Source organism: Anoplopoma fimbria, chromosome 4, assembly GCF_027596085.1.
Source record: "Anoplopoma fimbria isolate UVic2021 breed Golden Eagle Sablefish chromosome 4, Afim_UVic_2022, whole genome shotgun sequence".
NCBI lineage: Eukaryota > Metazoa > Chordata > Actinopteri > Perciformes > Anoplopomatidae > Anoplopoma > Anoplopoma fimbria.
Window position 1 is genome coordinate 7,478,125 of NC_072452.1, and position 19,453 is coordinate 7,497,577.

The following is a 19,453-nucleotide window of genomic DNA, read 5'->3' on the forward strand; positions in this document are numbered from 1 at the left end:
AAAAACAAACAAGTATTTTAAATAAGTAAGTAAGTAAGAAAGATCCACAATAACTAAAAAAAATCTTATAAATACAGACAGAATAATTATAGTTATAGTAGTGCACAGTGTATTTGTATTGCACAGATGTATTAGTGTAATCATATCAACATCAAGCAGTTCTATGCATACCCCAAGTATTCATGTGGATGTCGCCCTCAAGTGGTTGAGAGATGGGAGTAACTTCCGTGAATGGAAACCGGAATGGAAGTGAAAGTGTATATTGAATATTATTGCAAGTAGTATTTATTTTGTAATTTAAAAAATATATTTCCGCATCAAACAAAATGTATGAATTTTTTTTGTAGTAGTATTTCTTCAAAGTAATTTATTTCCTTCCTTTACACTGTTCATATTTTTCTTTATTTTACAATTTATTTGTGTTGCCCTTGTTTTGTGTCCACCAGGCAATATGCACAGCTTTGAATCATGTATTCTTTTATTAGTTATTAATGTTTCTCCTCAAACACCTTAATCACCAAAACAATGCACAACGAAGCACAGAGTAAGGTCATAACATAAGATTCAATGTAATAGGCCCACAATAAATGCAATCAAAGTACTGCACACATGACAACAATAACACAAACAACAAAAATACTAAATATATATAATAGATAAATAAAGCAGGATATATACAAAAACAAATGTCACTAAAGCCCTTATTGATTGTTGTTGTTGTTGACGTCGACGAGCCCTTCGTGAGAGACGTGCTGTCTGCCAACACACTGATCCGCCTGTAGGGGGCAGTGTAGTCGAGCAACACTGATAAGGTGGCAATGCGCTTGATTTGTGAACCAGAAAAGCCCTGGAGAGCAACTTTCTTAAAGCTCATGTTGCCCCAACTCTAAAAGCAATATCATGTCTTGCCCATTTATTTCACCCCCTTAACCCACAGACCAAGTATGTGTTGCAATACATACACATACACTGCACAGCCACAACAATGGGCTGAAGAGAAGCTTTCCTTCAGGATAACAACTTGTTAAGCACTGACACAGGCGGAGACATCACATCTTCCCTTTTAAAAACAAGCATATTTTCTCCTGTTTTGTAAAATAACAAAGCTAAAACAATAGATCTTGAAATTGCAAGTGTTATCATCATAAATTAAATAATCAATCAACTGCACATGTTGTTACTCCTGTGATAGCACCGCCCCCCGTCGGGCTGTCTTCTACGAGAAAACATTCGCACCACATCGCCGCTGCCCCACGTGTCTCATAGCAGTTCTACAAAAACATCACGAGTGGCTGCTGCAGCTGTGGGTAGTACAAATACAGCACATGGTAGCGTTTGGTAGCCGCTTGTAGCGACAGACTCCAGCGGGGCCCCAGACTCTCGAGCTGGTTTGAACTCTCGGTTTTGCAGGTTACCGTCACATTTACTCGGTTAACTTTTAGTTGGGGGGGAAAAAAACAACTCCCAACTTTTGAAGTCCAGGCTGTGAGCGAGAGTTTAACTGCGAGTCAGAGGACTTTTTAAAGACACAGTCCCCCCCCCTCCGCCTGCAGCATTAACGCAGGAGCGAGCATGTCGACTGGTACAAGTGAAGTGAAAAGCTGCCCCATACCCACCAGGGTGCTCACCCTGAAGGACTGGTCCCAGCTACCCGACTGTTACAGCCAGACACCCGGGGGGACCCTCTTCTCCACCACGCCAGGGGGTAAGAACTGTGCATGGTTGCAAATGATCAAAAGCCCAACGACAAGCAAGAAGCTGCAAAAACAATCCAAGCATGCATAAAGGTTTATTCCTTAGAGTCTGTTTGATCAAATAACAATATTAAAAATGTAAACAATTGGGAATCAAAATAGGATAAAGTTGGAGAAATGGCTCGTTGTTCACGTTCTGCACAGTGACAGTTGGCTGCAACCCTCATGTTGTCAGCAAGTTTGCTGTCATTTGTTGATTTTGGCAAAGTGAGCAAAACAGCGGAAGCCTGAAGTGCTTTTGCATAAATTACACACATGCATAACAAGTATGGAGTCAGACAGTTTTTACTCCTTTTTTTATATATTACTAAATTTCAGTCCAATACATACTACATAGTAACAGATATGTATGTATGTATGTATGTATATTTCTTTGCTAAAAGCAGAACAACAGTATCTCTGGCTTCCATAACAGATGCATGACTATTGGCATACACATGACAAAATACAAACATTTAACACACTGAGGTCTGAACACTCGGCCTGTTGTTGCTGTGCCTAAAGAGAAGCAGAACTGTTTTAACCCGTGACTTGTGATTTAAGGAGGGTGTCAGCTGCCAGAACAGCCAAGTGATTGGCCTCTGCCGATGTAGGAGTTTGAGGCCATCCCATCCACTCTGCTTTGCATTTCAGGAACTGTAGAGAACATTCTGTACAAGTTAAGAGGAGGAGGAGGAGGGGATAGGAAATGTCTAATGCATGGGAGAGTTTGAGCAATATATTTATTTTTGATTTGCACCAAAAGGCCCGTGTCACTGTAAAGCACGCCATAAGGACTTGCTACACAGAGTTTTGACTTGTCTTCCACCTTTTATGAGCAACACATTTCCCTCTGCTGGGGCCGTGCCATGTGTTGCTTGACTGGCCCCTCTTTTACATAACTGCTCCGCTCTCTCTGCTGCCTTGCAATGCATTGCTTGCACTATAGCTTGCATTCCAACCTCTTTCCTCGCCCCAGTTTTCTGCCCGCCCCCCTCTGCTGTGCTTCCCCTTTGTCCGGGACTTGCTGCTCACCACAGTTATTGCATAACATGTTTTTCGTCGTGGCGAGGTTGGACAGGTTCAAACTCTAATAAAGGGGCAGCAGTTCACTCCTTGACTCAAGACGTGTCCTGGTCAAACTTATCACAACACCCCATTTATGACGCCGTTTTCACTTGGAGTTGGTACACGTCCCGTGACGATTTCAGACATGAGACTTGCCAAGACATTTTTAGATGTCGCAAGCTGCAGGGTTGGTGTGGAGCTTTAGGTTTAAATCATGTCACCGAGTGAGAATACTTGAGAAAAGCCTTTTTATTTTATTTTTTTATTTTTTTGGATGCACACTTCCGCATGTCACATCTGCCGTTTATGTTATAGATTTTACCCAGTCAGAGGAAAAAAACATGTGGCTTTAATCTCAAGGCCTCCTGCTTCAAAAAGAGAATGTTTTGTGCTCTGATTTCCAAGAACTCCTGGCAGCGGCAGCCTTCAGCCCTCCCCTCTGCACGCACATTGAACCCTCCTTTTCCCACTCATATCCCCTCTGGTAGAGGATAATGATACTTAACTCTCCAAATTTGCACCGTGCCAGGATGCAAACATGCGCTTGATATAACTATGCTATCATATATTAGATATTCAATCAGTTGTGTTTTTCTTAATTTCATTTCCTGTTGTGAAGAGAGTTGATGTTAGTTTACTAAAGGTTAAACACCAGACTTTATTTTTGTCTCTCAGGTACCCGCATCATTTATGACAGGAAGTTCCTGTTGGATTGTCGAAACTCCCCTCTGGCCCGGACCCCCCCATGCTGTCTGCCCCAGATCCCCGGGGTGACAGTACCTGCTACACACTCTATGGGGAAACTGCAGGATCTCAAAGAGGAGGCAGAGGAGGAGGAGAAAGACAGTGCAGGTAAATGTGCAACTATTCTGGTTTTCTCCAGCCCATGCAAACACAAGTATGTGTCTATACATCTTTCATGCTTTTTGTGGGTTTATGAAATAAAAATATCCTCAACATGCACAATGCTTTTAAAACTAGGCAAGTGCTTAATTAATCAACAATCACTTTATATTGCATCTTATTTAAGATGGGCTTTCCCTATAATTTTAGGCTGATAGCGTCTGCTGTTTTTTGTTGTTGCTAAAGGGGTTAAGGAAGAAAAAAACAGTTTTTAAGCAAATGTATCATTTTATGGAATTATCAGTGTCTGATAGCCAAAAACCCTTATTTTGGCAACGATTCATGACAGTGTAACCAAAGGTTTGGGCTCATGGGCAAGTTTAGATTTATTTTTGAGTAAACTGCATCAAACCTCCAACATCCTGTCAAAGTAAAGACCAGAACGATTAGTTCTGACCCGAGTGTGAGAGTGAGAGAGTCATGTTGTGCAGTCTGGATTTGCGAGCTACACCCATATAGTCCAATGCGTTGGTTTTTTCTTGCCAGTTGTGAATGCATTGATAAGGTCTGCACTTTGTCATCTTCTCTGCAGTCCGTTAAGGTGTGGTTGTGCTCTGCCTGCAAACACTAATCGTAACTGTTTCTTCTCTCTCTTTTCAAACAGATGACAACCAGTTTGAGATGGACATCTGAGCTCCAGTATTACCTCCTGTGGAGGGTTATCATTTAAAACACCTCCAAGGTCATTTATGACTGTAATGCATTACATATAAAGCTTTTTTTTTTTCACCTTTTTTTTAAACAAGCTTTTGTGAGGAACCAAAAAAGAATGGAAAAGTTGGAAAACTTTAGGGTGTTTTTGACCCTACAAAAAGTGTTAGGCAAAGAAATGGTATTTAATGGGCTGATGAGTGGCTCACTCATTTCAGAGCTGCAGCAGGATTGAAAAAATCCATTTTGATTTCACTTTTTTTTTAATCTTTTGTAAATAACGTTGTACAATGTAGCCTATTTTTTAAGTTGGGGGAATACAGGATGATTACATTAAGACATGTAGAGTTTTCCACTGCAGGCATCAGTTGTTTTGTTGTATATCCCCCCCCCAAAAAACAGATGGCTAACTTTCTTTGTGATAATATTGGGGGTCAGGGCCTACTGAAAATCAGCTTCTTCTCTGTTTTTGTATGGAGGGAGAGCTGAAATGTGAATAATTTCAAATAAAGGCTATTCAGACTGCCAGCAAATGCTTGTGTGTTTTGTTGTCATTAACTGTTTATCACATTCCATTTTAAACAATGTTATTTCTGTTAACTATGCTGTTTAGCGTAATATAACTATTTAATTATGTAATTGCCTTGCATTGCAAAGCTGCAGGCTGACATACCATTTTAGCATCCAGTTTATATGTCACACACACCATTGATACATATGAAGTGGAAAATAGGCCTTATTTAGTCTACCTTGCATTTCTTTTCTGCTTTTATCCAGAATAAATAATGTGACATGAAGTTTGTCCCTTGAAGGTAAACTCTTGTATTTTATACGAGCATACAGGCAAATATTTGGTCTGTTAATGTGCAACCTCAAGTGAATTTTAATTAGATTTTGTCACACCTTGTGTAAAGAAAAAGCATGTGACCACAGAAACCTACATGTTTAATGAGTTGCATAACCGTCTCGTGTATGGAATGTGTTTGTGCACTGCTGGAGTGACCTCCCCTCACTCAGGCAGACAGACGTGGCCCCTGTTGAAATGATTAACCAGTTTAGCTTTAGGCTAAGTTATTGGCATTAAGGTCAAACATAAAGATATTGTTATGCTGCTTATGATGGAATATGGAACAGTCAGACATACCTTAATAGATGTACATCTGATGATGCTTAACCAACATAAAACACCCACAAGTCTAATGAAAGATAAAGATCATTTTTGAACACGACATAATTCAAAGTGCACCCTTTTGCACACGTAGCTGAAAGCCTGAAGGTCACCCATGTACAGAGAGTCAGGGCTAGGTATGCCTGCTTGTTCTAGACACTAATCTGTAGATTAGGGAGGCTGACTGTAGGAGTAGGCCTGGTTTTAAGGAATGAGGTCAGCTGTAGCTCAAAGACCAGGCATATTAAAACCACTCTAATGTGTGGGTGGGGTAAGACACCGGCAGTTATCTCCGATATGTAGTTGATTTACCATATATAATATCTTTGAGGATTTTTCAGATAGCTATGGCATAAATGTTTTGCCACTGATGACCCCAAGACTTGTTTTCTGAAGCTACTGCTGATGTCATGGTATATCTTAGAGTGAGAACAGATAAGCAGGTCTCTATGTGTCATATGTGAGATATGGGTCAGTCTGCTCAGCTGGTCTAGTCCCACAGCCTTGCAGGTCCGACAAGCAACTGCTTTGCATTGCGTCAAAGTTATCCACTGAGATTTGTCTAAGATGCTCTGATTAACATGATTTTGTAAATTACTTATGAGGAGAGTCAGAGCATGTGCTCAGTATTTGGCCCATTCAAAGTCAACTTGCCGTCTGCCAAAATGCTACCGTGCCCTACAGCAAATACTGGACCCAGACTGGACCCGCATTGCAGTGCAGAATGATAAGATAACTTTTTGCCAAACGTCTGGTAATCCTTAATCACTTGCTGATTGACCTGCATCTGCTGTTTGAACAAGTTTGTGTGTATGTTTGTTCTGGGCACACGTGAGAACAAGGCCAGGTTTTAAACGCCAAATGCTCCCGGGGCATAGTTTTGAGGGATCTCCTATCCGGCAGAGGTGGAGTTAAGATACTGAAAAGGATACTCAAATATTTATGATGACACGCAGTGAGGCGTTGGTAAAGGGTTATGATATCCACATGCACATTTTCTGCTACACCATTTCTGGGATGGGCACCAATGTACAGTACAAATACAATGCCTTGCAGTTAAATGCCTTTAACTACTCAACACTCATACAATACATTCCTCGATCTTCATCACAAGCCTTCTGACCCATTGAAAACCAATGATGATGTCAGCATGGGGTGCATCATAAGGTAAAAGGATTGTTAGATGTCTAGCACATATCGTTAAAGGAAGCAAATGCAACCCTACCATTGTGATTACATGTTTAAAGTGTGTTCACTTTGGACAAAAACTCAAATGCATGCATGAGAAATTCACATTTTTTTTATGCATCTGCACCACAGCATGATGATAACATGGCCACGTAATTTGATGTAAATGTTATGTTCAATATACCGCATAGAATTGGCTATCACTGCACTCTTCCAATCACTGTACATCATTTCTAACATGAAGCAAATGGCCTTTGGTGGTTTTTTTAAATATTTTTTTTATAATTATAAAGTTATATTCTTATGTCAAGAAAGTTATATTCTTATGTCAAGAATTTTTGTTGTAGCAGTGGTGATCCTTTGCTCAGAGTGGTTGATCCTTGGTGGTACTTTTATCACCGAGCATGTGACAGTGACACATAAGCTTGTCAGTAACTTTCTGGACGAGGTATCCATCACAGAGCGAGAGCCAAAAGTGTCTGCAAACATGCATCTGACAAATTGTATGTTGTTGTCTAGAAATGTGCTGCTTTCTACAGACCCCCATATTGACATAGTATTTAAACATAGTATTTAGTGCTATTTAAAGGAATCACCCATTGTACTGAATCCAAATAATGACCAGAAGCATGTAAACAAGACACACGGTTTGGCTTGCTCCCGATATAAAATGCTTCATCTTGGTTTGTAGAGAACCAGCCAATGGTCTTGATCGCCAGCCAATGGTCTTGATCACTATCCATCCATGAAATGTTGTTTTGGATGATATCGTCCTTGTACCACTGTAAACATCTTCGCTCCAGACGACCACCCTGCCCTCCCTTGGAGCTTCAATGAACTCTGGTAATCTTGCCCCATTGCCCTTTTCCACAGACAAACTATTCCCCCCTTGCAACCCCCTCCCCCTGCTCCCCGTTAGAGGGTTGGGTAGGGCTGGGCTGTCAGACCAGGCTCTATTTCTGTCAGCTGCTCCTGCTGAAGCCGTTGGTGCAGGCTCGGGCTCAATTGCCATGGGTGACGATGTAAACAGACACTGGTACACACGGCCCGCTTGGTCACATCTATCAGCACAGGGCGGCGGCTGAAGTGGTTTGCATGTTTGTTTCATGCATGGTGAACACACGTACATAAACTTAACTTTGCATGTCTTTCCATTGCAGGAGTTAAGCCAACTGTTTCACATGGCGACTTCTGTTGAGTACACCGGTAAAGGTATATTCAATTCCTAGATGTGCCGCACTTTATTAACAGATTATGTTCAGTTTCTTGGATTACACTGCATTCGTAGACATGAATGTTTCACCACTGATTTAGGTCCTGTGGGTGAAGTTTGCAACAAAGGACTATATGAAGATTGTAATAAGATAAGATAAGATAAGATAAGATAATCCTTTATTAGTCCCGCAGTGGGGACATTTACAGGATTCAGCGCTTATAATGAGATAATAATACTATAACTATAATTGTTCAGTCTGTATATATAAGATATATATCTTTTTTTTTCTTACTTACTTATTTTAAATACTATTATTTAAAATACTTTTTTTTACGTTTGTTTTTTCTACTATGAACGTTGTTTGCACTATATATTTATGCTGCTGTAATCCTGTAAATTTCCCCGCTGCGGGACTAATAAAGGATTGTCTTATTTTATCTTATACAGTTTGTCTTCTGTTCCCTCTTTAAGTCTCGTTGATTTTTAGAATGTTATTTATGTTCAGCGCTTGTAATGAGATAATAATACTATAACTATAATTGTTCTGTCTGTATTTATAAGATATATATCTTTTTTTATAAGATATATATCTTAACTATGTTGGTTAAATACTGACTAAATCTGTCTTAGTCTCATTGATTTTTGAACAAGGGTAGAAGAAAATATAATTTATGTTCAGCGCTTATAGTTATAGGATAGTGCAAAACAAGAGACATAGTAAGTAAAAATAAAATAAAAAACACAAGATCAAAATAAGTATTATAAATAAGCAAATGAGCAATAAAAACAGTAAAAAACAGTAAGAACAGTAGAGATCCACAGTAAAAATATATATACAGACATAAATTATTATAAATGTTGTATTGCACAGTGTATTAATGTATTAGTGTATTAGTGTCATGTGGTCTGCTGGGAGCAGAGCTGGTTGTGCAGCCTGATAGCAGCTGGAAGGAAGGACTTGCAGTACCTCTCCTTCACACACCGGGGGTGAAGCAGCCGGTGGCTGAAGGAGCTGCACAGAGCTGCCAGGGTGTCCTGCATGGGGTGGGAGGTGTTGTTCATCAGTTCATCACTTCCACCGCATCCAGTGGACACCCCAGCACACGCTTTCTTGACAAGTTTATTTATTCTCTTCCTGTCGGCTGTCGAGATGCTGCTGCTCCAGCAGACCACTGCATAAAAATGTGTAGAAAATTACAAGCGACACTCCTTTGAATTGACTACACACGGCTCAACCTACTCTGAAAGCAACCCTAGGCCTTGTTCCCTGTACAACAAATATTTGGAATGACAAGTCAGAATGAAGGTGAAACTGAGGATTCCTTCGCTGTTTGTTGCTCTGACTTGCCTCAGTTGACAGTCCAGGCAGTCTTCTAACAGCTGCTGCAAGGATATTGCTTAATGTGTCACCAGTAACAGTACCTTCCACCAACATGTTTTCCATGCATGACTTTGTACCAGCTGTAAATATAGCTTAGTGTGTGTATGTCAGAGGTGAGGTCCTTGTTTCTCGGGGTCACCGCTGGTCTACAACTCTGTTGTGACAGGGTTCCTTTTGAACACACACATTGTGCAAGCTTTAATCACATGGAGCTACATGGTCTGCTATCACCTTGCAGAATGCACACCGTTTCCTTTTTAAGTTCCACTGTCGGGGGCAGCTGTCAAGCTGGCTGGCTGCTGGTATGTTACTATGCTCATACTGTACTCATGTAAAGTCATGTCCGATGGAGGAACCGGGTTGATGTTTCACAACCCTGTCTCCAAACCCTACGACTCTGTTTATGTATGTGAAGTACACATACATGGGAGTTACTTTACAGATTTATAATACACACACTAACGGTATGTAGAATAGGATACTTTGTTGTAGATTAACATGTCTTCCACCACAAGCTTTCATGGGCTTTTTATATAAATGTGCTCACAGTAAGGATTGCATATGCATGGCTTTGCAAGTGTGCGCATGTGTGCGTCCCTCTCTGTGAGCTGTCTTGTCGCTGCCCACCGAAAAAGAGAAGAGACACTGACACTGAGAGCTGGACGTGTGCAGAGAGAGAGAGAGAGAGAGAGAGAGAGAGAGAGGCCCCAGAGCCATAGCCCTTTCTAGTCATAAAGGAAACTGCGCAGACTCACTCAGACATCGGCTGCTTTTCCAGAAACACAACAATCTCACAATTACACAGGCATACTATGGGGACCTTGTAGCCCAGATCATTGTCAAGCACTTCATTCATTTCAAAGACATTCAGTTCCTTTGTTGTAAGCCCTCCTTTTAAACGAAAGCTTTTCCCTCCATGTTTCGCCACCATTGTTGTGTTGATAAACTTTTTATGCTAGAAATGTCAATGGTAGACTGACAGCAACATTCAAACAGGTTGAAAAAAAAGAGAAGCAAACCACTTGCAATGTATTGTTTCAATCAGGTACTTTAGCTGCTCATCATATGCTGAATGTATACTGTAGGGCTTTTCTCTCAGTGGCAAAGCATTGGCAAAAAATGTCAGCTACATGACAACACAGCAACTCACTGCTTGTTCATTATAGTGCAAGAAACAGCAACAACTGGCACTTCAGGGAGGAATAGACTGGGAATAGTCTGACATCTGCTGGGAGAAAACCAGTAATGCACCTAATGCACCCTGGACAAACAGGTGCATATTGTGAATAAAAAAAACCCCACATGATGTAGTTGAATAAAAGAGCACCAGATAATTTGTAAATATATATATATATATATATATATATATATATATATATATATATATATATATATATATAGGTATATTAAATGAAATAAACCATAATAATAGCATTTTAAGAGCTGCAAGTATTCCAATCTTATTCCAAGGGCGGGAGCAACAAGGTGACTAATGAATGATTGACATTCATTAGTCACCCATCCTGCCTATTCTTTCTAATCGTGTTTATTCCGTCATTCGGTGATGTAGACCTATTGAATATCTTATCTAGTCAGATGATCAGGAGTCACTGTTCTTCGCTCGCGTCCCGCTGCTCATCGCTCCGCCCTGTGATTGGACGCCACGAGCAGCGAGCGTCGCCTCAGCCAATCCCCGCGTTCTGCTTCCCAGTGGCCCCTCCCCTCCCCGTTGCCGTACCCTTCAAGTGACGTCACGGCCAGCAAACGCGATACGCAGTGAGGTTTTTCGTTTTTTCGTTTTTTTTTTTTAGACACAAGAGGGTCGCACATTGCGGTAACGAATTGTTGCAAACTCCGGAAACAGAGAGAGTTCCTATCCGCGCGGACGCTGCTGATATTCACAACAGGCCATTCATTAAAAAGGTAGGTGGTGGAAATAACCAGGGGACCTGTTATGTGTGCGTGTTTCACAGTATGATCATCTTTAACTGAGGGGCCTGGGAAACGGAGCAGTGCTGTGGATCGGGGCCTGCAGGTGTCTTATAATATAAGCTTAGAATAATATTTCTTAAACATCACATTGTTAACCTCATACAATATACCTTATACAATATACCTTATTTTCTTTTTTCTTTCTTCCTGTAGCCGCTCAGTGATATATTCATTTTTTCTTTTGTTGTCACTTTTGTCGTGGCTTGGCTCAGCCCGTATATCTGCCTTGGTGTGTGTGGTGTGTGTGTGTGTGTGTGTGTGTGTGTGTGTGTGCGTGTATGTGTGAAATAGCCGTTCTGGTTTTCCCCCCTAATGAGGTCCAGTGGAGTGTCTTCACATGCAGCCTCATGGTCCCGTGATGTCTCTCGCTGTAGAGAGAGAGTAAACAGAGTCTTGGTGTAAACTAAGGCCGGCATCGCCTCATATTACAGAGCTGCTCTTAAAGGCTATCCTTTCTAGGGATGAAATGAATAATTGATTGTGTATAATACTTTTACTGCACATATTACTCTTAAAATGGCATGCTCTCTGCCCCCCCCCAATAAAAATCACCGCTGTTGCATAATGTATTTCCTCTTTAAATTAATTCACAAGAAAGGGAACTTGATGATACTGAGGGGAAGTTTCCCCGGTATCCCGTCAGGTCATTGTACTTGGCATTTACTACATCAGTTACATCAGTTTAACAGCGGCCCTGAATGGGTTCAGAAAGTTTACATATCGTATGATCGGTTACTTTCTTTTGTCCTTTCTTTAGTCTGAAAAGGTATTGTTTTGATCAAGGTTAATAACTTTAACCACCGGTTAAGTGGCTTATTTTTTCATTGTACATTGTTTATTGCTGCCAGCCATTATAATAACGCAGATGTAAGTGAACTGACTACGCCTGTTTAGGCCTTTGTCACTAATACCATTGTCAGAGGTGTCAGAGAGACGTCTCAACTGCACCGTCTGTACGCGATATTATCACCATGATCCTATTGTGGATACAATGTCTTAACTCCTTCACTTGGCAAACAAATGACAAACATGCAAATGAACATACACTCATACAGTAAACACACACACACACATAAACACACACACTGTGCAAGCCTTCATTGGAGAGACGAGCCCTGTAAATCGCTGCCTGTAAATCCCGTCTCATCAGATCTTAATCTGATAGCAAAGGCTACTGCAGATTTATGTGGGTACAATGAAGCCAAGGTGACCGGCAAGGTGAACTTTGATGCTGTGTAAACGTCCTTATTGGCGTCATATTACTGATTATTGTTAAGGTCCCTTTAAAAGGAGCCTTTAGCCTGTAATGTTACACTCTCTATTCACAAAGGACTTGTGAGGTGGAGCAAAGATCCGACAGCCATCAACACTTCCCTGTTAAGAGGCAGAGAAAGAGAGAGGGAGATCGGATGATTGTGTTATTTCACTACACCTCCCTGCCTCAAGGTACAACAAAAACAAACCATCAGGGATCATTCTGTTCCCCCTGGAGCACGGTAACCATAGTTACCGAGGGCCTTGCCATCTGTCAGGCGGTGAAATGTCCAGACATCCTTTGAAAAGCGCTGCACAGAGAAGCTAACTGACGATGTCGAAGCAGCATCGACTACATTAACAGTTCTTTTTCTTTTTTCTTCCATCGAATGTACTCGGTGTCTGTTTAACACTACCCAAGAGTCATCCTTAAACCATGTTATTAATATTATCACCAAATTAGGTTATCAAATTCGAGAAATGCCTCTTGACTCATTCCAGTTTACAGCTACTGCGTTGCTTTGTTGTAGGCGGAGGATTGGATGTGGATGGAGAAGCTGAACAGAATGGAGTTGGATTGCTATTTAGATGTTTAAAGTGTACATATACAACGTGACAGAGGAATCCTGGGAGGCCTAGCAGACATGCCGTTTTTTTCCAGCTGGCCCTCTGTCCTTTGTTGTGGCTGTTCTACGTGAGCAAATCCAGTGATGGAGGCTAGGGTTGCCATTGACCCCGGATCCCCCTTATCAGAAGCTATTAGGTTGCGAAACATACTTCCTTCTCACAAGGTCTACAGTGGAACGGCTTACCTTTAGACACAAAGCTGAGCACAAACATTTATCAGATTTTCCAAACAGCCCTAGAAATATAATAAGGAGTTCATGGTTAGGCAACAGAATCAGATTCTTTATGTACCGTGTACATAGACATCACACACGGAAACTATGAAGGCGTGATGTTGTTGTGTGACTGTGTTTCTGAGTAAAGAGGGAAGAAAAACTAAGTGTGAATGTACACGCATAGCAGAACCGTTTGGTCACCGCAATCTCTTTCTCTCTTTCCCATGGTTCATTTGATTAGCCTCGCCCTGCACTCTGTGAAGCTGACTCCTCCATTTGTGAAGACTGTTTGTGAACAGTGAAAAAAGTAGTGCTTATCTCTGGTAGGGCCGATGTGGACTGTGATTGACTGTTGACTCATAAGACTCGCTCAAAATGCAAACAGCGATATGCTGGGCTTGTTTCTCTGGACCGTGATTGTTCGCCCTTGTGAGACTGCGAAGGCATGAGACTGCACGAGATGAGTTGAGGGATTAAGGAGCAACTATATGCTCGGCACTTTCCTGTTCTGGGAAACAGTTGCATCATTTGTATGCCTGTCTGAAAATGTTGTGTTCTCATATGAGGACTCAAGAGGAATTCAGTGTCTAATGCGACTCTCGAGGCTGAATAACACACACACACACACACACACACACACACACACACACACACACACACACACACACACACACACACACACACACAGTCGATACAATACCACATTGTTCTGACTTTGCAATAGAATTTGGGTGCATTCACATAGAGGTAACTGCAAACTACCATAATGATGATAATATAATGATGGACTGTTTCACCGTTCAATATATAATTACCCTAAAATGTGTTATTGTTATGTATTATGATCTTACTATCTCTTTACTAACTGTATATAGGTATTTTTACCTTTATAGTACACTAATATGGTATATGATGGTATTTCAAAGTATGTAGAATTATATATCCTTCCACAGGTATGTCAGCATAATAGTAGAAAAACAAGTCGTATTAATTTCTAATATGTGAATTATTTTACTTGTATTATTTTCTATTTTCCCTGTTTTGACAGTGCTGGCATTGTTGTTTACATGAAACAATAATAGCAGACCCACATCCTCTGCCTGTCTCTTTATTGTACCGTTTTCTTAGCAGACTAATTGAAATTCGAAAAGTTAAACCTTTACTCCTATTTTCCTGCTCTTCAGGTGACTGTTCGGCTCAAAGATGAATTTTGAGCAGCCCCCTCCATACCCAGGCAACGGCCCCACCGCTCCAGGCTACCCAGCCCAAGGCCCGCCTCCACAGGGCTACCCACCTCAGGGCTATCCTCCACAGGGATACCCTGTGAACATGGAGCAGCCACATGAAGGGTACCCTAACTACCCTGCAGGACAAATGGGCCCCGGAGGTCCTTACCCCGGCCAAGGACAGCCTCCCTACGGGTACCCTGGACAACCGCAACCGCAGTTTGGCTGGCAGGGGGGACCCCCTCCTGGTCCTATGTATGGGGAAGCTCCTAAAAACACAGGTGAGTGGAAACACACGATGGAGATTGATGTAAATATGTATGGTATTCATAATGTTGTCAGGGAAAAACAATGCACGTTCCCAAAAAATAGTCAAAGAGAAGAAGAGGCTCCTCTTTTGACCGAATACTTTACTTTTGACCAAAATGTTTAGACTGTGAATAGACCTTAGAGTCTCAACGGACTGCTACAACCAGGAAGGAGAGGCAAGCTAATCTGCTAACATGTCAACTATAGCTATCACCAATAGCTGTGTGAGATATCGGAGTGTTATCTGATTGACCAGACCACACTGACTTTGGGCTTGATCGTGTTGTTATAATAGAGTGCATTTCTTTTTAATTGCAGGGGACACATTTTAGTGGGTATTAATTTCTGAAAAGGCATTCATTCCCTTTTATCACTTCAGCCTTTAGCTGAACCCTCTTCATTATTTAGTATTTCTTCAGCAAGACAATCTGCACGGAGGTGGTGGGAGACTTTTGTTGTGCAACAGACTCATGTTTTAAAGAACCTGTGGGAAATGTGTGTGATAAATTAACATTGATTAAGAAATAGGAAAGTATTGAAGAGCTCATTTGAATATGATCATAACATTTGAACAGTTTTGAACTGTTCAAATCACAATTCTTTATAGCCTTGAATAAGCCTAACTTAAGGCTGTCTCTGTTGGTCATGTGACCCACATCTTGCAGGTCGTAGTGGTCTCCGATCAGGCCTTTTTTAACAGAAGAAATAGGGAAAAAAGCAAACAAAATGAGTGCTGACTGTGTGCCACCAAGCTGCATTTGGTTTCAGTGTCCTGGTGGTGTTAATGCTGAGTCATTGTCACACGGTCAAAGCTAAATGGGACACTTGAATAAAATGGAGACACCATAATGTTGTTTCACTTTGACAACAAGTGAAAATGTCTACTGTAAAAAAGGACCTAATCTTTTTATTATCAATTCGTCTAACACTTATTTTCCAGATAAATTGATTTAGCTTGAATGTTTGAAAGTGGTGAATAATGCCTGTGACAATTTCTGAAAGCTGGAAAATTAAGCTGGAACCATCAAATGTTTGACTTTCCTGCTAAATAACACACAAAAAACTTAAATGTTTTAAATCAATTATCAAAATAGTTCACTGTTCATTCTGTCTTTTGACTGATTGATTGTTGAATGAGCTGTTTCAGCAGGTAGGACTAAAAAAAAACAAAGAAGCCGAACCTGTCAGCACGCAGAGCAATCCATTAAGGATTTAGAAGTGTGACATCAAGCCGATTTAAGAGAAAAAGGTGTGCCAGTGCAGTAGCACCTCAAACAACTGAGCATCCACAGTGGAGCGTAGCACAAGCTGTGAAACAAAAAGCACACATGTGATGCTTATAAGATATTCAAAATAAATATGCAAAGCAAAGCTTCCAGAGAACACCTTTAACACCTTTTTGTATTAAAGTGCAGTGAGGTGTTACTGCTCATGTAACTGATCAAGATAAGCCTCTTCTGGCTGATCAAAAGGAGAGTGTCCTGCTAACGTGGACCTTATCTCGATAGAGACATTCATTATAAAATATTGGCCAATCATTAACCAGGCATTTCATTATCAAAGTCTGGTGCGACAAGCTAGCTTCACTTAATCTATTGACCAGGGGCCGTCACCTTGGAAACACACACCCCTATGTCATGAGTCACTGCACCTGGTTGTTATGTGCTGGCTGCCTGTTTCCCTCCACATGAATGATTAATCACAAACACAAGGAGCTGGACAGGTTTTCATTCTGGCCTGTTGTCTGATGTGTTTTTTGTGTGCGTGTGGAGCAGATGGTAAACTTCCCATATGGGGAACATAACTTCCTTTCACATTACTTATTTAGACCTATTGACTGAAGGTGAATTAAGGCCCCTGCTGTACAGTACATGTGATGAAGTAAAGAGCACGTGTGTGTTTGAACGCTCCTCATTTCACCGGTTTAATGATACCTCAAAGCAGCGCTTATGTTACTCAACTGTAACGCTGCCTGATCATGGCTCTGGGCTACTATGGGCATCACCATGGTGATGCGCATCCCGTGATGAACGCAATTAGAGGAAAATCATGGCAGCCACGGTCACACTTGAGCTCACTGCTGAGGACTCGACGGTGAATCATCTCCCGTTTTTATGCGATTAGAGAAAATGAATCACTAATTGCTTTCTTCCAAATTGTCTCCCTTTCTTCTCCCCTCTTCTCTGTATCACCTTGTCGACCCCCTTCCTTTCATCCCGCCCCTCTATCTCTCTCTTTTTTTTCCCTCCAGTGTACGTGGTGGAGGACAGGAGACGGGACGACACAGGAGACACTTGCCTGACGGCCTGCTGGACGGCTCTGTGTTGCTGCTGTCTCTGGGACATGCTGACATAACTACTCCCCTAAATGTTCACTCGCCCCCCTTATTTCTGTGCCTCGAGCCCCATTACCCCCCTCCCCCCTCATCTGCCTTAAATCTTGCACTCCTTTTACAAAACCACCCCTCCGCTCCCTCTACCAGTCTTGCTCGTCTATAAATAAAAGCCTTGATTCCCATATGGAGGTCTCAGTCCGGAGCCACTTACTCTACCTTGATGTGAAAACCCTCGGCACTGACTGACTGACTGACCAACCCTGTCCAGGGGCTACTCTGTAGCAGCTTGTACCTAGCTTCTAAATATAACCTGAATTTCAGGCTCCTCGCTATAATCTTACACCGACACACACGAGTCACACACACACACCGACACACCACACACACACACACACACACACACACACCACACACACACACACACAATAACACATATGGTATACTTGGATCTCAGGCTCATCTAGTGTGAGGATCTCTTGGCACTTTATGACGATTACCTCTGTAAGATAGTACTCCTGCCTGCCCTGTCAACCATCTCCGGCCCTCCCTTCAGTTTTGCCAATGGCAACCCCTGACTCTACCCCCCTCACCCCCACCAACCTTACACCCCAAATGGCACCGTGACCCCGGCTGTTGATGAGCCACAGGGCGTTCTTAAGAAGCTAATGCTTGTATCCCTCTCATTTGCACAGAAGCTGTTTTTTGCAGATGTACGTCTTCAGGTGGAATCATATGAATGCATTTTTAAAGATGACAGCGATTTATGTCTGATTACTGTTAACAATCCATGGCCACAATGTTTTCTTGATATGAGGAAAAAAAAAAAATATTCCAATGTTATTTTTATTACACACCTTGGAAATAAAACTGAAAAAATCCAAAAAAAAAATCGTTAAAAAAAGTGATTGCCTAACAGAAGAAACCAAATGATCTGTCAGATGCCTTTTTTTTTTGCTTTGAATGAGAAACTTGCATTAAAATAATTTATTCCCATAAAATGAAAGGCTTTGTCATTTGTGTCCATTTGCTGTATGCTTGTGTGAAGTGAAAGGAGAACAGGGAGTATAGATCAGCACAGTGCAGCCTTGGGGCCTGGCTGGATCCATTTAACTATTTATAACCCAGCTGCTAGTGCAGAATGGTGTTTAGACATGGCTGCCTGCCTGACACCGTTCACAAGTGTGAAACCAAAGAACTGTAGAGACGGTTTAAAGCAAATAGGCCGATGAAATAAGTTACAGGATGTGTCATGGCTTCCTAATGCACAGTGGTGGAAAGTAACTAAGTATATTTACTCTAGTATTTGATAGTTTTAAGGTATCTGTAATTGAGTATTTTAATATTATATTTTTTTACTCCACTATAATTTATCTGACAGGGGCAGTTACTAGCTACAGTTCAGTTTGAAGTTGAATATACTAAAGGATTGGTTTATATATTATGATGCATTGTTGTAAATTAAACTACCCAACGTGAAAAAAGCCTTCCACAGACCTTCACCTTGCTGCTTTGATTTCGGGGTGCAGGTGTCGGTCATGCTGGCTCCCTGTCACACACTGGAACACTTGAATCATACAGAGAGGCAGTGTTGTCAGACCGTCTGCTGTGCGAAAGGCCTGAGCTTCCTCCTCATGTCTTGGTCTTTGCTCTGCTGTGCTTCATCACCTGTGAGACCTTTTATAGAGATCATACCCAATCAATTGAATTTACCACAGGTGGGTTTCCAATCAAGGTGCAAACGCATCTCAAAGACAATCAAGAGAAATGGGAATCACCTGGGTTTAATTAGAAGCGTCATGGTCAAAAGCATCTGAATACATATGTCAGTGTGATATTGCAGTTTATGTTTTTAATACATACAAGCTAAACTCCTGTTTTCGCTTCGTCATTATGGGGTAGTGTGTGTAAACTGACGAGGGGGACATTTTATTTAAATGATTTTAGCACAAGGTGGCAGCAGAACAAAATGTGATAAAAATAGAAGAGGTCTGTTGTTTAATATAGCCATGTGATCCACTGTTATGATAAAACATTGATTATAGATACTTTAACCCCTTCTAACGCTGCTGAAAGGGCATCAGAAGAGGCAAATTATTCCATTTAAAAAACACTCATCCGTAAGAGCTTGGAGTTAACAAGCCTAATTGTAATGGCTACTTAAATGGCACATTAGAATCAATGAACAGT

General features: G+C 41.3%; 2 protein-coding genes across 2 annotated transcripts; both read left to right on the forward strand.

Moving 5' to 3' along the window:
- Positions 1-1,270: 1,270 nt before the first annotated feature.
- On the forward strand, positions 1,271-4,882 carry eif4ebp3l (eukaryotic translation initiation factor 4E binding protein 3, like). Its single transcript, XM_054597493.1, has 3 exons — positions 1,271-1,705; positions 3,477-3,653; positions 4,309-4,882. The coding sequence occupies exons 1-3, from the start codon at positions 1,573-1,575 to the stop codon at positions 4,335-4,337; spliced, it is 339 nt and encodes a 112-aa protein (XP_054453468.1). The 5' UTR covers positions 1,271-1,572; the 3' UTR covers positions 4,338-4,882.
- A 6,205-nt stretch (positions 4,883-11,087) lies between these two features.
- zgc:165573 (cysteine-rich and transmembrane domain-containing protein 1) lies at positions 11,088-17,639 on the forward strand. Its single transcript, XM_054597492.1, has 3 exons — positions 11,088-11,231; positions 14,581-14,903; positions 17,183-17,639. Exons 2-3 carry the CDS (start codon positions 14,600-14,602, stop codon positions 17,284-17,286), a joined length of 408 nt encoding a protein of 135 aa, XP_054453467.1. The 5' UTR covers positions 11,088-11,231; positions 14,581-14,599; the 3' UTR covers positions 17,287-17,639.
- Positions 17,640-19,453: the final 1,814 nt, after the last annotated feature.

Bases quoted from the DNA above. Each gene is read 5' to 3' on its own strand.
- eif4ebp3l (XM_054597493.1), top strand. From the start codon at position 1,573: ATGTCGACTGGTACAAGTGAAGTGAAAAGCTGCCCCATACCCACCAGG. The intron at 1,706-3,476 runs GTAAGAACTGTG...TTTGTCTCTCAG, and splicing joins CTTCTCCACCACGCCAGGGG to GTACCCGCATCATTTATGAC. The intron at 3,654-4,308 runs GTAAATGTGCAA...CTTTTCAAACAG, and splicing joins GGAGGAGAAAGACAGTGCAG to ATGACAACCAGTTTGAGATG.
- zgc:165573 (XM_054597492.1), top strand. From the start codon at position 14,600: ATGAATTTTGAGCAGCCCCCTCCATACCCAGGCAACGGCCCCACCGCT. The intron at 14,904-17,182 runs GTGAGTGGAAAC...TTTTCCCTCCAG, and splicing joins GGAAGCTCCTAAAAACACAG to TGTACGTGGTGGAGGACAGG.